This window comes from Ascaphus truei, chromosome 1 (assembly GCF_040206685.1).
Source record: "Ascaphus truei isolate aAscTru1 chromosome 1, aAscTru1.hap1, whole genome shotgun sequence".
NCBI classification, from domain to species: domain Eukaryota; kingdom Metazoa; phylum Chordata; class Amphibia; order Anura; family Ascaphidae; genus Ascaphus; species Ascaphus truei.
In genome coordinates, this window is record NC_134483.1 from 120,416,219 (window position 1) to 120,436,874 (window position 20,656).

The 20,656-nt window shown below is 41.9% G+C and overlaps 1 protein-coding gene across 3 annotated transcripts in view; it reads left to right on the forward strand.

Moving 5' to 3' along the window:
• The window catches only part of LOC142491530 (coiled-coil domain-containing protein 17-like), a 75,333-nt gene that overhangs the window by 39,205 nt on the left and 15,472 nt on the right, over positions 1-20,656 (forward strand). For all 3 annotated transcript variants that reach the window (XM_075594237.1, XM_075594247.1, XM_075594254.1), the window contains exons 5-8: positions 6,943-7,096; positions 7,611-7,736; positions 12,332-12,468; positions 17,259-17,399. In XM_075594237.1, coding sequence (XP_075450352.1) covers positions 6,943-7,096; positions 7,611-7,736; positions 12,332-12,468; positions 17,259-17,399 — 558 coding nt within the window. The remainder of the gene's footprint in view (positions 1-6,942; positions 7,097-7,610; positions 7,737-12,331; positions 12,469-17,258; positions 17,400-20,656) is intronic.

The following is a 20,656-nucleotide window of genomic DNA, read 5'->3' on the forward strand; positions in this document are numbered from 1 at the left end:
CATACATACAGTGCTCGACAAACCCGGTCGCCAACTCGCTAGCTGCGATCGGATATTGGCTCGTGGCCAGTAGCTTTTCCCCTGCTCTGCAAAAACCAAATCCCCTGCTGGAAAAAAAAAATCCCTCTGGCTGTGACGCGGCTTGGAGTTGCCAGGACTTCAAACCGCCCTTCCTTCTCTGCACGGGTAAGTAATGGGGTGATTGGGGGTGCGCGTTCGCGCGTCTGCTGCTGCTCCTCCTCCTCCTATATATCCTGCTGTATAATTGTGTCACCTCCTACTTACAAGACCTGCACTGATCCGGTCATGGAGAGGATTGTGGACAGATGTTTGAGGTGGGGGGAATTTAATGCACATTAATAAATATTTATATATACTGTACACTGATACATCGGGTCCCCGGCGCTCCCGCTGCCCGCGCGGGAGGTAGCAGAGGTGTTTCTCCCGCCTCCGGCGCTCCTGCTGTCCGCGCGGGTCGGGTGTTTCACCCACCTCCCTCTGCCCGCGCGGCTCGGGTCTCTCTCCCTCCGGCGCTCCCGCTGTCCACGTGGGTCAGGTGTTTCACCCCCCTCCCGCTGCCCGCGCGGCCTGGTGTTTCTCTCCCCAGCCCTCTGGCGCTCCCACTTTCTGCGCGGGTCGTGTTTTTCACCCCTCTCCCGCTGCCCACGCAGCTCGGGTGTTTCACCCCCCTCCCACTGCCCGCGCGGCTCGGGTATTTCACTCACCCTCCCGCTGCCCACGCGGCTCGGTTGTTTCACCCCCCTCCCGCTGCCCATGCGGCTCGGGTGTTTCTCTCCCCAGCCCTCCGATGCTCCAGCTTTCTGCGCGGGTCGGGTGTTTCCCCCCCCTCCCACTGCCCGCGCGGCTCGGGTATTTCACCCCCCTCCCGCTGTCCGTGCGGCTCCAGTCTTTCTCTCCCCCCCTCCGGCGCTCCCACTGCCTGCGCAGCTCGGGTTTTTCTCTTACACCCCCCACGCTCCCGCTGCCCGCGCGGGGCGGGAGGTAGTAGCGGGGTGTTTCTCCATCCCATCTCGTGTGTGTGTGTGTGTTTGTGTATGGGAGAGAGTGAGTGAGTGTGTGTGTGTGTGTGTATGGGAGAGAGAGAGAGTGTGTGTATGGGTATGAGAGTGTGAGTGTGAGTGTGTGTGAGTGTGAGTGTGAGTGTGTGTGTGTGTGTGTGTGTGTGTGTGTGTGTGTGTGTGTGTGTGTGTGTGTGTGTGTGTGTGTATGAGAGAGAGTGTGTGTATGGGAGAGAGTGTGTATGGGTATGAGAATGAGAGAGAGTGTGTGTATGGGTATGAGAGAGTGTGTGTGTATGGGTATGAGAGAGAGTGTGTGTGTATGGGTATGAGAGAGTGTGTGTGTATGAGAGAGAACATGTAGGACACCAGAGGTATCCCCCCATCCAGTCAGTCATAAGTCATCCCACCCCCCACCAAGTCAGTCATAGTCAGTCATCCCACCCCCCGCCCCCTGCCCAGTCTCCCAGTCACCCAGTCACCCCACCCAGTCAAACAGTCAGTAATCCCCACCCAGTCAGACACCCCATCACCCCACCCCCCCAATCACCCCATCCCCCCACAGTCACCCTCTCTCCGTCTCTCACCCTCTCTCTCATCTTCTTTCTCTCCATCTCTCTCACCTTCTCTCTCTCTGTCTCTCTCTCCGTCTCTCTCTCCATCTCTCTCCGTCTCTCTCTTCTTCTCTCTCTATCTGTCTCACCCTCTCTCTCCGTCTCACCCTCTCTCTCCATCTCACCCTCTCTCTCCGTCTCACCCTCTCTCTCTCTGTCTCACCCTCTCTCTCTCTCTGTCTCAACCTCTCTCTGTCTCACCCTTTCTCTGTCTCACCATCTGGATCTGGATATCTTATTTACCCTGTATATCTTAACTGCCCTATACTACACCGAAATAACCTATACTGCTTTCTTCCAGATCTGACTCAAGCTTCACACGGGAGACATCAGAACCCCCCGTAACCCTGAAGACAGGTAGGGAACACCTCCCCTCCAATGTATAACATTGCGGGAATGAGGTACCTGGACATTGAGGGACTGCGGATAAGGTAAGATCCCAGGCGGGATTGCTGCTTTAAATATTGTGAAGCGGGGGCATTCAGACACTAGTTAAGGGGTGCAGGAAACTAGTCATTTACATCTGGCTTTTTTTTCTAGATTCGACATTTATACACACACACACGTAACAAGGACTAATTGTAGTATAATGTAAAACAATAAATAAACTTATGTAAAAAACAAATGTTCTTACTAGGAATTTATTCAATTTATTTCATTTATGTTTTTTTTTAAATGCGGGGCTGGGGGAGGGGTTGGGGGCGGGACTAGAGGCGGGGTTGGGGCGGGACTAGGTGGCGAGTAGATTTTTTGGTTCGGCGAGTAGATTTTTGGGTGATTTGTCAAGCACTGTATATATATACATATATATAGTGACAAACATCCCTCTTTTGTAGCACTGACGTCTGTCTGGGATCTTCCCGACACAGTCTTCTAGGGTTAATTATACGAATAACCGGATCATACAAAGCATTACGTTGTTTAACTCAGGCTTCTGCCTGCTTTATTTTCATCCCAGTAAGGTACTGCAGCTTTAACAGGTGTAGGCAGGAGGCACTCAGATATTAACCTTCAGCGGTTTACTCATATCACTGTTATAATATTTCACTCACTGTCACTTTAAGAAACAAAAATAAATCATATAAAGAAGTCCTATCCCATTCAGGGATCTAACTACACAGCAGAATCAGCCTCTCTAACTTTTGCTGGGCCAACTAACCTGGCTTCCCAGCTTAAAACAATACCCTCTCATTTAGGGTCACTATATACAGCATACAGTCTTTAGACACAGCAACAAACATTTGTTTGGCTTATCTGTTCGTGGTGGGGAACTCGGTCCCAAGTGTCCAGGCAAATTTTCTGGTACTTCGATACTTGAAGGGGGCGTCCTCCCCGAACTGGATGCAGGGGAGCAGCGATACCCCCAGCCTCCAGGCTCTAAGAAGAGAGAGTGAAAAGCAACCCTCTCTGCTCTACATACCTGTTCTAGTGATTAGGAGAGCAGGTGAGGGAGAACTAGACACATTGTAAACTGTGGTCTGGATTTTCCATCCACCAGCCCGAGTTAATGGAAGCTGTGGAACGGATTATTTTGCACTATTCCTGCACTTTCTGACCTAAAACCAGACAGAAAGCTGCCTAATATCTTTGGACTATGTCACAATATATATAGATATACTACTCTCAAAAGGGAAGCGTAACAGAGGAAAACCTCATAAAAATAGCATTTATTGGTGCTTAAGGACAAACAGTCAATTAGAATGTGGACAATCAAGAATAAAAGAAATAAATATCTGGGTTAGAACAAAAGTTTATGTGTATGCCGAAACCTCTGAATTGCTTCTCTCGTGTCCCATAGAGCACAAGCTGGTGGTAATAAAGGGGACTCAGAGTAAATATGTCCCGCGGCTTAGTGAACTGAAGCAGCTGGGGTTAAAGGCAATAGAACTCAGTATTGCCTCCCCCTGTACTCTGTGATCCGCGGACTGGTGGTAAAAGGTAGGGCACCGACAGAAGCCAATGATTCAGCTCAATCAGCTGTTCTTGCAGGCGATATGGGGCAATGCTTCCTCCCTGTGTGTCTCCGGTCACGGAGCAAAAGTATAGAGATGAGGCTCCAAATGCAGCAAGTGCCAGATGTCTGCTGCAGGAGCTGTTCCGAGAGTCAAACGCTGCACATGGCTCAAAATAGAAGGGAATCAGATGAGGGGTTTATCCTGTCACTCCAATTATTTAGGATAGTAGCTGCACAGGAAAATACTTTCAATTCACCTCCAATGGCCACATAAGCAAATAACAATAAGCAAGGTTTAAAAGGTCCCTGTGGGGTTCACAAAGCTCTGCAGAGACAGTTTAAATTTGCATTGTGTCTGGCAATGTGGGGGAACCTCGTTTCAATGTTCTGCGCGTTTCGTGACGTCACAGTGTCACATGAAACGCGTGGGACATTGAAACCGAGTTTTTAATGAGCTTTTACTCTGTTGCGCTTCCCTTTGATAGTAGCATTTTTGGTTTGGAGGAAAGGAAATTGTTTTCCTCAAAGGAGCTGCACAAGGATACCCCATTCTTGCTCCAATATATTGTATGTACATTTTATTCATTTGAATGATTGGGTGCTTTATATTTGCTTCATCTAGCAATCTGATATTTCATCTTCTACAGACTTCTCTTGTATCTCATCTAATAATTATTTAATATATATTATATCACCTGTGCCATAATCTACATTGATACATATGGTGGGTGAGCGCAGTTCGTTTAAATTTGTGAGCAGTTGCACTCCAGATAATAAATAAATAAATGCCTGGGTGCCACTCTCAGATAGTCTAGTGCTCGATCAGCAGTGCTCCTTATATAGCCCTCAGTGGCTATCCTTTACATGGGACAAAGGCTGCTGGCCAACCAGAGCATGGATTGAGTTGGTGCCACCAAAGCCAGAGGAGGGGGCATGTTAAGGTATTCAAGACCTCCCACTGAGATTGCTCAATCTCTTGTAGAGAAATGATTACATACTGCACCGACACACTTTATTCGAGCAAATACCCGGTATGTACCTGGCAGATACCTGGAATGCGCCACTCCTCACCTCTGACAAGCCCCGTTGCATTTGCCTTCCCAGCCTGGGTTCATGCCTGGCTGACGGGCGGCTGATCTGTTAAATGATAATGATTAGGATTTAATAGGCTGCAATGCTTCGCGTGTCTACCAAATGGCATAAATTCCTGAATTGTAATGCATTATATATTTATATACTGTGCAGTATTGCAGCCAGAGGGAATAAAATGCTTCAATCCCTGCTTGGAAAATACCTCAATGCACTCGGGCAGAAAACAGTCACAAACCTCAATACACCCGGGTATACCCGAATTCGTGGGACTAGCCAAGCTCGAATAAAGTGTGTCGCCAGTGTACAATCCACATTTCTATGCAGGCACCTCTGCTGATCTAATCACTGAGTCTGACTCCATAGAAATGAACACATGCTGGCTGGGGAAAAATACAATGATATTGGGAATACAAGTGCTGTACATTATTTACAAGGTTTAACATCATTTTCCCCCCAATATCCACATAAAGGATCCCGCTCAGACGTACCACCATTTTGAGGCTATTTCCCCTAAAGGGTCCAAACCTGCTAAATGTATCCGCCATGCTAGCATGCATAGGCGACTGAAAATGCATGTTTCAGTGGTGGCCAACCGGGCACATAACACACAGCATGTAGCCGCCATGCAAGCATAGGCGGCCAGAAACACACGGTTTTAGTGGTAACCTTCACCTTTATTATGTGAGGCCAGCTACCCCCTACAGTCACAAGCACTAATATTTACAAAAATCTATTGATCATAACACATTCTGCTACATCACTAGTCACCATCACCCTGCCATTAAATGATACCGCACACTGTTTCAAATTGCCTCAGATTTGTGAGGCGGGGGAAGCCCTATACCCATGAAGAGTTGGCAACTGATCCAACTTTCCATTGTGAACTGAGACATAATTGATTCACTTTCTAAACACCATAGCTTTCCAAGCCTTGAATAAGAATCTACACCTAGGCTACTTTATTTCTGACTGATTACATTTGCTGATTCTAGCCCTTAAGCCTAATTGAATATGAAAGTGGGCTGCTCTGTCTATGGACAACACATCACACATCACATTTCCCTGAGCTGCCATGCTTCCTTTGCTCCTGTTCTAAATGGAGGTGACACTGTTTTCATGAAGATTGGACCCACATGATGCTCAGACACCTTCGATCTGTTGCCGCACTAAGGCCCAGTTCACAGAGGCCTATTAACTCATTGCCAATAATGGGCCATTATTAAAATCGTTAACAAACATTATTTTCCCTTATGTTAACACATCCACAAAGTTACTAATATATGCAAAGACAACGGCCTCTTTATATCTCATTAGCATAGGCTTCATCCCATGTTAAGTTACATTAGAATTGCTTTGCACTAGCTTCAAATAACTTGACTCACGTTAAATATCTCTTACCTAAAGGTGACATTATTTCCATCCAAACCCTGAAATATGGGAGAGAGAGAGTATTTTCATATGATTAAATTAGCATATACTGTATACCAAGCCAAGATATTGCATGGTGTGTTCGTTTTGTGCACAGGTATTCTGCATGTGTTTGGGGAGGTATATAAATCACATGGGACCTCTGTGGATACGTTTTGGTTAGGGGATAAGCACTATCAGATGTTATACTTAATGCAATGCCCTTTCTGGATGAAAATATTATTTAACCTGACATTAGGGAGCTTTAAAGATGCATTGTAATGCTTAACAAACCGTGAACTTAGCATAGAGCCTCATTAAGTCAATAACAGATCTCTGTGGATCTAGGCCTGAGATATTTCTACTTGGGTCTGTGACTCAGTGACCCATTACTTGTTTACAGAATACACTGGAAGCTGCCTACAGACTCTGTGAACCTTCTTTTCCCCCTCCCCCATAGCACCCTGCTCTCTCTATGCTGGAGTGGTGCATTCTCATAATTGACGGGGTTCTAAATAGAGCTGATCCCATATCTACGTTTGGAGCCCTGTGATGCCCAGACACCTCTGGTTCATTGAACTACTGCAGAGTTTTTTGTATTTGTTTTCCATAAATGTATGACCAATTCTCTTTCCCTAGCAGCATACTCCATAGAGGTATTGAATGTTATAGTGTTACTGATATACAGGGCTGGCTTAATGGCAGATATCCCCAATGAGTCATGTCATTAGAGTTTGAGTTAGAGGGGAGGAAATATTTTTTTGACTCTGTTGCTAATACTTGAAAAAAGATATTCTATGTATCTTTTGCCACTTCCTAATTAAGACCAATTGAACTTGTTTTAACACCATTTCAGATATTGTGCAAAGACTGAATGAAATAGCTGCTGAAAGTAAGAATACAGGCTACCTCGAAAAAATGATAAAACATTTGAATGCCCAGGAGCAAAAGAATGAACTTCTTCTAACATCCATGAAGCAACAAATATACATGCTGCAAAGTCAATCAATGTAAGATCATTATGTTTTGTAATAGATATCACTTTTAGATTAAAGTTTGAAAGACAGAAAGAGATCAATTGAATGGGTGTAAAGGCTTCCTAAAGCCCGGCACCCTTTTGTGAATCTGGGCCTAAATGTTTGGGTACATAATCATAGAAGCATTATAAGCAGAGATGAAAGTTAAAGTATTATTTATCCTTAACAGAACATTATACTTAGAAAGCAGGTAGTATGAGAATATTCGTGTGTGTTCATCATGTTACCCTAATGTTTTATCAACCATGACATGAATAAGCATATGTAAAGGAGCATAACAAAAGCATTATTTGCAGATCTAGAATTAAGAACACTCATGTCTAAAAAGGGGATCTGAGTGTTAGTAAATACTTGGTAGTCCAAAGAAAAAAAGCAGGCGATAAAATACATTTTCATGTTTGTATAATTCTTGTACATTAATCTGCTTTAAATTTCTTAGAAAACTGTGGAAAACTGCAACTATTTTTATGGTTTCTTGGTTTTAAAGGAAAAAGAGAAGTCAAAGCAGACAAAGGGAATCCCGTGCCACACGAAAGACAGAAAAAGTTAAACCTGTCTTTCAGCAAGCCTATATTCCGTTTTATGGAGGTGGATGTTTGTCTTCTGAAATCAGGTAAGAATGATGCATGTAGCAAATGGACCTGTTCAATAAAGTCAAATGTTAAAATTGTCAAAGCAAATTATTTGTTAATTAAAATCTTGCAAACTGTGCGAATAAACATGCAATGTTGGCTTAGTGAGCGTGAGTGGGAGAGGAGTGCAGCAGAAGAGAAGTGGGAGTGGAGAGGAGGAATGGAGCAGGTGAGTAGGAGTGGAGGAGTGGAATAGTACAGGAGCAAAGAGTGCAATCACTCTGAGGCTAGCAAAAGAGATGGGTAGCATGGGTGAGGAGTCCCACAAGTTGATGAGGTCGGAGCAGAAATAGATGCATAGTTATATAGTAAAAGAGGTTGAAAAAAGACATGTGTCCATCGAGTTCATCCTACTATATGTTAAATTGAAGTGGGTGTGATACTCATCCCATATTCATATTGATCCAGAGAAAAGAAAACAAAATTCCTTTTTCCAATTGAATTCATTACCCATAGAGACTGTGATGGCAGATACGATAGATATCTTCTAATAAAATAAAAAGGTTGGAAATCTGTTTAGAAAGGAAAGGTATACAGGGATATACGAATGATAACAAAGAAATTAAGTGCAAATAACACCACTTTAACAGAAAAAAACAAATATACTGTCCTTAAGAAAGTGCAGCTCCCAAAACAGGACTCAATCCTAATCCAAACAGCAACCGATGAAGAAGAGCAGGTGCGCACATTTCATCAGGACATGGAAGAAATAGAAACACCAAATACTGTAGTGCAATATTGTATAATTCAACAGTAGAGAAGTAGTACTGGAGACTCTGTAGATTTTGCACTCACGTGTTAAACGTGATTATCAGGCAGTGTGGTTGTTAGGAGTAACCAACTCTGATTGTATCCAGACAGGTACTTCGTAATATCACAGGCAGTATTCCATAAGAAGGGAGGGAAAATCCACATATAGAAGGAGAAAAGCAAAAATAGTGTAATATTGCTTTAATATTTAAAAAACACAAAGTATTGCACTTACATAAGTGTCTTTGTGGTGAGCATTCAGACCACCCTGGGTCAATTGGGCGGATAGCACTCCAAACAGCTGCAGCTTCTGCTTCACGGCCGGTACAGCATTCACTGGGCTGGATGATGCAGTCCTCCGGTTTGAATGTTCCCAATAAAGTGTCCCTTAGTAGTGCACGACTCCGGCCGAGGTACAGGTCCCAGTATGGGGTGTAGGTTACTGCTGCAAGTTTAAATGTCCCTGTCATGTGATGCGGGACATTTAAACTTGCAGGAAATACCTGCACCCGATATGGAGACCTGTACCGCAGGAAGAAGAAGGTCCCCGGACCTGAAATAAATGCGGTTCAGATCCGGAGACCCCCTGCTTCAATCCTATGCACTAAAAATTAAAATTAAAACGGCACAATCGCCTGTAAGAGCTGTGCAGGGAGATGTAACTTCTCTCTGCTCTCTGTGCAGCTCTTACAGACTGATGGAGGGAAATCGCATATGCAGCTCATTTCGCTAGTAAAGCAAATACAAACTAGTGTGGTATGTAATTTTTGTAACAAACAGTATAGAAAATGCAATTGACTTTAGTGAATACCGTTTTTTCATAAATTTCATACCGTGAGCTAGGAGCATGCCAACGTGTATGCTCAGGTGTGAAAAATATCTCATCAGACTTAGTAAGTCATAGAACCCAAATATTCTCAAATTAGCAATTTAATTAAATAAAGTAGCCAAATTCTAGGGGAAACCGACTAACAAGAGTACCAGAATATCCTTAACATAATATAGAAAACAATAAAATGTTATTAATTAATACTAAAAAAATGACATATGTGATAAAATATATACAGTGATTATTAAAAAGCCCCAGAATAGCGACTTGAATAATAACACTATTGAATAACCAATTACGGTAACTATAATACCAAACAATGTCTCTAGATATTATCTCTAATATGGTAGTGTCACGGAAGACCAATGCTTTTAACACAAAAATACCCGAATCCTTTGATTGCGCAAAACGTGAGATAAAATAAATTGTAATTTATTCACACAATGAACATACACAGCATAATTTACAAAATAATACGAAAATACACTTACCTAGTTACGATGTTAACTCTGGTTACAGGAAATATCTTAGATGGAATCCCAGGTGAATCTTTTTATAGCATGTTGAATCTACCTCCTGACTGGCTACACATACTTTTAAAACCTCACAAGCCCTATCTTTACACTGTGCAACCAATCGCGGCGTGGGAACAAAACATCCCACCTATTGGCAAGGTTCGCCCATACTTCAGGAAGCTTGGCAGGGGCCTTAAGGTATGCCAGGGGCAGGAGCGAACTTCGGCCCTAAGCCCCTTAGCATACCTAGCCAAGCCCACTTCCCTGGTGACAGGTTGTCTCCCTGCCCCCTAACAGCTGGACATCTGTCAGGGACAAACTGTTTACCTCTCCCCCTCCCCACTTAGCACTTTAACCTGTGAAGTCCTTTGTTAACTCCGGACCTGGTCAGACATTCTGGGACCATCCCCGCAGGGTGCCTTAGAAGTTCGGGGTTAAATTATGCATGACTCACTTGCAGGGATGTCCTGCCATATACCTTTTGATCATAGAACTTGTGAATCAAGTGTTTCCGCTGCTCCGCCTGCTTGAATATAAATGCCCTTGCTCTTATAATTTTAATACACCAAAAAGAGGGGGACTTTCATTCATTACTTTTTATGAAAGTTTAAAATACAGAAACCATAATCATTTTAATGATTACCCCCTAGCCCTCCACATAGCAAAATTCAGAGCGCTCAGACATTCCTATCCAAAGTTAGCTTGCTGATTATATGCTATGCAGCATGCTGCCTTGTTTTAAAACCTTTATTCCTTTCTGCGGTTTGTTGGGAAACACTGATACAATGTTCATAATGGACACATTACTGGTTACAAAACTTATACAGTTTAATTCCCGGCATTGCTGTTGTCCCCTTATACCTAGCGGCACACACACAGACCATTATAATACATTTCCAGCACTGCAGCTAATACCGGGCTGCAGAGCTGACACTCTACATGTTAACTTAAAAACCCCTATAACTCTCTTCACCTTATATCTGGTGAGAGAGGTACGGAACCCCTCACTGGGTTCTGGGATTTGGGCATACCACGGGACCTGTAATGTAACCCAGTTCCCTGCCCGGGCTTACTGCCCTGGTTTGTGCTGAAGCAGGGAGATTTGGCAATGAGCTGCAAACTGTTTTCTAGGGAGGATTTTATCTGGTGGTCTGGGTTCCTCATGTCCTCAGGAATCTTTTTGTGTCAGTGTTGCAAAATACTCCTTGAGAAAGAGCTGTTTAAGTGTGAAACGCGTGGGAGTGCTATTCCCTTGTTTTGTACTTGTCATGTTTTTTGTTTTTACTATGTAGTTCAATAAATCTTTTTTATTGTTACACATTCCCGGTGGGGTGGTGAGTGCTCTTGTTATGGGTACGCAGTCTAGCCTATCCCTTGCCACTTTTTTCCACCCTGTCCACACTTTTTTCCACCCTGTCCACCATTAAGCAGCCTATTTACCTTTTGTTTAAATATTGCCCATTTTTCCTTCTAGATTGTCAACTCTCACAATCAGGGCCCTCATTACATTTTGTATCTGTTTGTGCTTGTTTGTCCTTATGTGTTTGTCTTTCTGTTTATGCCATTGATATCACTCTGTACCCCCACTGTACCGCACTGTATGTTGACACTTTACAAATAAACAATAATAATAAGCAGAGCTTAATGAATACAAGCGGATTACAAAATGTGGCTATTTTGGCACATTTCAGTACAATTGTTGCATGCCGCACAAATTTGTAAAGTAGGAATCAAACTGCTTCCAAAAGCACAGATTGGACGTGTTCAAAGCTTAATAAATACGTCAAGATGCAAATCTCTGGGAAAACGTCTGTTCTCATAGAAATTACGTAAAAACATCATAAGGAAAAAGACTGCAATTATTTATTTCTTTAGCTTCAAGTATGTCACATGGTTCAGGGTGTCCCTTCATTGGGGAAGTATGGAGGTGGGCATTGTTGAACTGTATTGACCATTTTTTTTTATTAAAAGTGCTTTTTTCTAAAACTTCAAACTTGCTTCTACGGTAGCACAATAAATGTGATTGTGTGCTTCAGTTGACACAATTAATTTGCGGTCTTTTTCCTACTTCTGGGAATTTTCAGTGTTTGAAGTGTTCACATTTCTTAGTCTCTTTAAATCTATCAATCCTTTTTATTAATGTGTGTTTATGTTAGCTATTTTTTTCTTGGTACTGTTAATAGAGTAATATTAAAGTAGCTACATTCTATGAAACAATGTGGTAAAATATTTAAGAAAAGGTAAACTGTTGACAAAGTGCCAACATAAGCCAAAAAGTGGTATGTGTGATGCAGCTTCTGTTAGCCTAGTAATAACATGTATTTAAATGGGGGAAAGCAAAAACATTATTAAAATATATCTTTGTACTAAAATTCATGAATGAATCCCTCCAATGTAATAAACTATATCTGTTACGAGTTTTCATTACAGTTAACAGAATGTATAAGCTACATATGTAATAACTTTATTCATGTGTATATAGTGCCTTACGTCTAACTTACCTTCAGAATGGAGGAAATGATCAGATGATTTTGACACACCTACAAGAACTTTTATCAGAAGCACAACAAATGGAGCAGCGAGAAAAACGCACACGATCTATACGAAAGACGAACAGAAGTAGGTTACATAAAGATTGTGACACTTTTATTCATATTAATACACTGGCGACACACTTTATTCGAGCTCGGCTAGTCCCACGAATTCGGGTATACCCGGGTGTATTGAGGTTTGTGACTGTTTTCTGCCCGAGTGCATTGGGTTATTTTCCAGGAAGGGATTGAAGCATTTTATTCCCGCTGGCTGCAATACTGCACAGTATATATATATATACTGCATTACAATTCATGAATTTATGCCATCTGGTAGACACGCGAAGCATTGCAGCCTATTAAATCCTAATCATTATCATTTAACAGATCAGCCGCCCGTCAGCCAGGCATGAACCCAGGCTGGGAAGGCAAACGCAACGGGGCTTGTCAGAGGTGAGGAGCGGCGCATTCCAGGTATCTGCCAGGTACATACTGGGTATTTGCTCGAATAAAGTGTGTCGGTGCAGTACATCGTCAATTTAATCAGTGTGTTTCTGGACAAATCTAAGACATTTCCTTGTGGTCAAGCATTATAGGTGTTAATAATACATGACTAATAGTACAGTATGTATGTGTAGCCCTGTGTAATTTTGGGGTTACATGCCTCTCTCCTCCTGTGCAGTAATCCCTGTTAAGAGGGCAGGTTTGCCAGGAGTAATCATGAGGTTTGCCCTCATCCCCTGTGATGTGTATTGTGTAGTGAAGGAAGTGACATCATGCTCTGTGTCCACTTACAGTGACACAGGGGTGGTGCCTACTGGAGCTATATAGTACGCATCACTTCCTGAATTTAGAGAAAGTGTTGCAGTGTGTGACTGTCTGACCCAACACAGTGCCAGGGCTCTGGCAAGGATTGTGGCCGCAATGATGGGCAGTCTGCCAGTCAAGATGCCAATAAAGAATGTCCTGCTTGAAAGAACCTTCTTGCCTGAGAGTGGAGTCATTCAGGGAGAAACTGCACCTAGGGGGTTCTCTTCCAGGGACTCCTCCCTGCTGTTGTGGGGACCTGGAAGAGATGGAGGCGCTTTACCAGAAGTGAGTAGTTCTCAGCATTACCTCACGAGCCAGTACTGATGTATTCCCCTATACCATCAAGCGGGAGACTCAGGAGTCCTGTAAGCCAGCAGGTGCACCACACTGTAGTACATGTAACATGGGGCAGTTTCCTCACGTAAGGGGCCAATATGAGATTGGATTGGGGGTAGGGGGGAGGAAACACCGTTACATATGTATGTCTTTATTTGTATAGCGCCATTAATGTACATAGCGCCAATAGTCAATTTAAGTGCCCATTACACTAGTATTTCCTCAACACACTAAATAGTTCATTTCCTCAACACCACACTAAATAGTTCCTTTGTGGATTATCCATATCAATTGTTCTACTTCAATTATCTAGATAGTCATATAAACCCGCTAGCCTTATGAAAGACATGTGATATAGTTACTTTCTTTCTGTGAAATGCTTATGCATTATGCATTTTTCGTATTAACTATTCATGATTTCAGTCAAGTCACAGTATGTGTGGTGTTTTTTATCTGATTTCATTTGGCTATATATTTGTAATTACTTTGGAGAAGTTTATCACAATTTGGATATTTTCTTTACTGTTACTCATTCAATCCAGTTTTTTTATTGGTTTACTGAAATTGGCACCAGTTATTAACCAGTGGAATTAAACAACTTGAATTGAGAGGCATGGCCATGGCAAATATTGATATTCTAAAGGGATTAGCATGGTTGTTCCTCCTCATTTCCTTACATGTACAGTAGCACAAAAGCTAGCTCATGGTAATTTGTCAAATCTAGGTGATTGATATATATTTTTTTAATTAGAGATAAGGATCATTATTATTCATGTGTCTATAGTTTTACTTCTGATAAATGTGAACATTGTAATTTGAAACTTGAGAGGGCTTTCAATGTTTTACATTTGCCATAATTTATCCATGTAATACTTTCTATAATATTAATTTATTGAAATTCTAATAAACATACATGCGTAACAATAAAACAGCAATGGCTGAGTACTTAGATGGGCACTTGAAATAATATTTCTTCCTACCATACAGTTTATGTCTACTCCCTGTCAAAAGAACAATTAGAAAAATGAGGGCCTGCATCCACAGCTATCCTCATATAGCAGTCCTTGTCGATCCACTACTGGGTTAAGCCTCCCCAATGATCTTCCACGTACTTTTCTTGCACGCCTCTCTTCTCCACGTTGCATCAACAAATTTTCTGATATCATCCTCCCATCTTACTTTTGATCGAAGTCTTGATCTTTTAGTCTCTCTTGTAATCCAGTCGAGTACCATCTTTGTCCAACGATAATCATTTCTTCTTGCTATATGTCTGGCCCACTGCCATTTTAATTTATTCACCCTCGTAATGATGTCACAGACTTTTTGTTTGGTTTCAAACCCATTCATTATTTTTCCAGTCTCATCAGGACATACAGTACATCACTCCATACTTCTTTGCATTGTCTGAAGCTTCTGAATTATCTTTGCATTTAGGGTCTGAGTTTCATATCCATACGTGAGCACGACAGAATACACTGTATGAAAACTTTCTTCTTGAGGCACAGTGGGAGGAACACTAGAAATATTGTCTTGTTTCTTATAAATGTGCTCAATCCAATCTTTATTCTTCTATTGATTTCATTCAAATGGTTCCCATACAGTAGGTATTTGCCAGCCAAGGTAGACTTAGTCTTTGGCTTCTAGTTCTTTCCATTTATTTAAATCTTTGCAAAATTGACACATTTAGAGGGCGCAAATCTTTATAACAGTCTCCGTTCTCCCCTGTCAACGATCAGCTTAGAATCCTGGTGTCCAGTCTCTAGGTGCTTTTTGCTAGTCTTTGTGGATGGGGGTGATGGGCTCTTGTGAGCCGTTGACCCCTGTTGATTAACAGCAGTCCCAGCTCCATTCCCCAGCGTGCCCCCTCTCCTCCAACCTGCATTCTGCTTACTGCTTGCTGCGGGACTCCCGGAACTGACGTCACGTCTGGTAGTGACGACTCCTCCGTCTGCGTGTCACTGCAGTCCTCCATTCCACTCGGAGTTTCAGGCGAGACTTGCTTGACCACACACTAGATGCTGGTATCCATTTTGGATGCTGACTGTAGGGGTTAGAGACTATGGCAGAGTGCTAATCTGGTGTTTGCTGCATCACCTCCTATGTTTCTCCACCTCCTGTGGTTTCCTCAGGGACTGTCTCCATCTACAATGGTTCCCTAATTTATACCTAAATTGATTTCAAATGGCCCATGTTGTTTCACTCAATCTAATTAGTTGGTTGGTTGATCCTTAATGAGGCAGTTTATTTAGACAGGTGCCTTGTGAAAAGTTACACTTATTAGTACTATTTGAAATAATTTTGTTGTAATTATTAGGATTTTTATATTAGTTTATGTGAATTAACCAATTTATTCACATTTTGTTTTTTAATAAGGTTTATAAATATTATTGCGTCACGTGATCGGGACATTTCAATGCATAGGAGATACCGGCACCCCATAACAGGGCCTGTATCTCGGGGAATATGGGGTCCCCGGACTTGAAACTAATGCGGTTCAGCTCCGTAGAACCTCTACTACATTACTGTAATGTTTAAAATGAAATAAAAAACCCTGATCGCCTGTGAGAGGCGCACAGTTAGAGTGACTGATTCAGCCTCTTACTGCTCGCCTATTACAGAGAGGCAGACCCCGGTAGGACTCACACAGCAGGGACCCCTGCTGTGTTAATCCGATGAGCCATTATGTCTGCAGCGGCAAAACTTTGGGATATATCGCAGCCTACACACGGCACAACGCAAAATGTACCCAGGTAATGTTCGGATAACGGCCGCTGCATCTGTAACACTTGCCAGCTGGGGATCTTCAGAGGTGACCATAGCTACTCTCTGAAAGGGTTCCCCAATTACCGGTAGTGGGTTCAGGGGCGCCTTCACATGGTCGCCCGCCTTACCTACTCGCTGACAGGCCCCCTACAGTATTCGAGACAGCTGACATCACATATGCACTATTTTCTATCCCTTTGTTTAACTGATAGAGTAATGTGCTGCAGGTTGCAAGTCTTAGTTTTGCATTCCTGCCACGCCCACCCACTTCTCCTTCTTCAGTTCCTCCTTTCTCTTTTCTGCACATGTACTTCGGCATGTGCTACGTGATCAAGAGATCTTGAGAAAATAAGCCTAGGTAAAAAAAAAAATCTAAAAAGATTGAAAGGAGAGGGGCGGAAAAGGAGAAGAGGAGAATCGGAGGGATGGAAGGTGCTGTCAGATCAAATTGGTCCATGTGCAGCATTAGCTTATTTTTACATTTTGTTCCTGGGCAGCCACTGCATACTCCTGCAACAAACAGGCAGAGAACTAGCTTTGCTGTATTATTGTGAAAGCCATGTTCTAGAATGGCATGAAACATAGAGGTCTAGGTCCATGTTCACTAAGCGTTGCATTTGAATGGGCCATAAGGTTTCTTCCCGCTCAGTAAGTTGTGTTATAGCATACCACTGCTTAGTAAAAACTGGCTCTAATAATCCATTTTAGTGAATAAACCTATTAGTTACTTACATTTGATGCAAACACTAAACGATATAAGAGGAAATAATTGATAGGCTTCATAACCCACTTCAAGTTGTATTCTACAAGGCCATCGCTTTTTTTATTTGGACATAAAGATATATTTCCAGTTACAATGCGCAGCCGGTCATGGTTCAGATTTGATCGTTAAGTGCCAGCAATCTTTCGACTCTTTAATACACATTTTCCTCAATGTTCCTTCTCTTTATTCTAAACTTTTCTATTTAGAAGGATATGGAACACCAAAATTGCATCTGAATGAGAAGGTAATTACACTTGAAATCGAAAATCAGCAGTTAGAGGATGAGCTCTTCAAACTTCAACTTCAAAGACAAAAGAACAAAAGACTTCCAAAGACATCATATGCAGGTAAACGTTGCAACGTACTGTACAGCATTATTAGTTTCCAATAACATTAAGAAAATAAATGTACTATTTAAAATATGAATTTAGGGTTCTTCCATGATTTCCCTCAAACATTATAATTGATTGAGTTTTTCCCACTAATAAATCATTAAATCGTCTCACAAGAGGTGGGTTTTTAGTATCGTATGATTATCTATGAAATTGAAAAAAGACAGAGTTATAAATTCCAAACTTAGTACGAACATTTTATGATGTTAATTTAATATAACTTTTATAGTCATTTTTATTATTTTATTTCTAAAATGTTTTATTAGGAAGTAGTAATACATTTAGAGTTACCTCTCATTTTCAAGTATGTCCTGGGCACAGAGTTATGATAACAATAAATGGTTACATTAAATGAAAGGGCTGATATATTATATTTGAAGACATTGCATGGACAGTTAAAGATAATATGTTATAGGCGTATGTAACAGTTACAGACCAGATTAAAATGTGAGACAGCTTTAGTTTTGAAAGGATTTTGGTGGCGGCTTTGAGAGTCTCCGGTAGATTACAGTATATCAGTAGTGAGTTGCACGGTAAGAGAAGGAGGAGCGGACGGATTCTTTGTTGAACCTTGGGACTATGAACAGTCTTTTGGAGTCAGCTCTTAGATGATAAATGCTGCATGTGGTAGGGGTGAGGAGATTGCCCAGATAGATGGGTAACTTGCCCAGAAAGTATTTGAAGGCAAGACAGGAAATACAGTATTAACTTTTCACTAAGACTCATGTGATAGCCTATCTAGTTCTTTGAGCATTTTGCAGTGATATGTGTGGTAGTTACATTAGAGCAGGGGTGAGCAATTTTTCTCCCTGCGCCCCCTGCCGGCTATCCCCCCCTGCTCGCGCCCCCCTCCTTACCTTGGCTCTGGCGTGATGCTGCATTGCCAGAAGCCGTCTGATCCAAGGTAAGGGACCTTTTGCGCACCCCTGCCTTAGAGGATAAATTGAGTTGTAGAAGGTGTCTAGTTTGCTAAGGTGAGTTTGGGGTACTGTACCATATACTATGTCCCCATAGTCTAAAATTGACATTAGCATCTGCTGCTGTGTAATGCGCTTTCTGACTATCTGGCATATGGAGGATTTGTTCCTGTAAAGTACACCTAGTTTGCCATAGGTTTTGGATGTCATGGTATCAATGTGCAACCCAAATGTTAAATGAAGACAAACTATATGCCCAGATATTTAAAACTAGTAACAAAGGCTACGATGGTATTAGAGTTGGTTCTGATCTGTACAGTAGGACCGTTATTGGTAGCTTTAGAAATTTAGCATGGTCCCAAATAACATTGTTACAGTCTTGTTAATGTTTAAAAACAGTTTGTTTTGGGAAATCCTGTTTTCAAGTCTTGAAAATCAGATTGAAGTATGTGTTCAAGGTCAGAAAGGCTAGGGCTGTGTGCATATAAGATGGTTTCATCCGCATACATGTGCAATGAAGCTACCTCTAACAAGCTGTAGGTAGATCATTAATCAAGACTGAAAGAGTAGGGGCCCCAGAACAGAGCCTTGTGGGGCACTATAGGTGATATCTAAGGGGCTGCAGTTAGAGCCCGAGATAGACACATGTTGAGATTTGCCCGATAGGAAATAGGGAAACCAGTTTAAAGCATGCTTCCCTATTCCACAGCACTGACGCTTGGTTAGCAAGATAACATGATCAACAGTATCAGAAGCCGTTGCAAAATCTAGGAATATTGCACCAGTAATCTGTCCCAATTCCATTCCACACTAGATATCATTGCAAACTTTTAAGAGGGTACTTACCATGGAGTGTTTTGGGTGAAAGCCAGATGGGGGTTCTTTGCAAGAATATATTTGGATTGTACTTCACATTTTTTTATAATTTATTATTTGTTTTACATTTCACCATTTAATAGGCGTACTACTGCTACTAATAATAATAACATGTTCTTGTATAGCGCTGCTATTTTTACGTAGCGCTTTACAGAGACATTTTGCACGCACAGTCCCTGCCCCGTGGAGCTCACAATCTCACCATCCCCAACCCCCTCTGAGGTCACTCTCTATTGCATTGAGGTTACTCTCTCTTCTTCGTGTCACACTCCTTCTGCATATGCAAAATGTTTCTGTAAAACGCTACGTAAAACTAGCAGCGCTCTACAAGAACATGCTATTATTATCAAATATCAAATATCTACATACATTGGTACAGTAGGTAAGCAGGGCCCTACTCCAAGGGGCTTACAAACTATAAGGAGGGGAGAATGGAAGCATAAGGTACAGGGTAGAAGAAGATTAATGTGTTTCTGAGAGCTGCTTGTTATTTGGAAGTGTTGGAACTGGGAAAGACGTGACTCTGGTGTTATTTTTAAGACAGTCTAAGGGGCTGTGAAGAAAGCTGAACTAGACACCTACAGCACAGAGTTGCTGGGGGCCAGGAGATGATGATTGTCATGGCTTTGAAGCTGTGTCGGTCATTTCTTGATGAGGTTACCCTGTCCACGCTGACTCAGTGGAGAGGAGCCGTGAGGGTGAAATATAATAGGGAGATTGTTTTAGGGGTCGTCTTTTCTATTATTTCTAAGAACATCTGAGGTGATATCGGTATAGATAGATGTAGATATTTACATGTATAAAATATCTCTTACAATACAGTCGAGTGATCTTTATACACTGGTCAAACACTTTCCTTTTGAGGCACAGTAGAAGGTTCCTTTGCAATATTCATTACTTGGAGAAATTACTTTCACAACTTGTTGGATGTTTCCATTGTATTGTATCCACTATAAAATTCCACTTGTTCTCCAGGCTGGTCAAAGCCCAGGGTCATTTGTAGCTGATTAGTCAGTATGTTTATTAGAATGTTGTGATTGGAAATAGTCTGTACAGTAGTTCTTGAGGTCTTCTTTGATCTTTCTTGTGGATGAGTAAAACCATGGCATTTCTTCTTTGTTTCTGGAATTTTCTTATTCTTCGAGTAACATGTAAAAAGTTTTGTGAAGATTTTCTCTATTCTTCCCCAGCTTCTTTCACGATTTCAGTTGTAATTCTGTCTTCTCCAGGAGATTTCGCATTGTTTGTAGATTTTAGTGCCTTTGTCTGCCACTTTTTCTGGAAGGACGCATGGCATCATTAGTTGTTTCCTCTCTCTTCTTCTGCTGGAATATGTTATGTGTCACCTGTGTTTCCGTACATTTTCATGTACTTTAGCAGTTCTCAACTCCCCTTTTAATAAATGCGCAGCCTTTTATT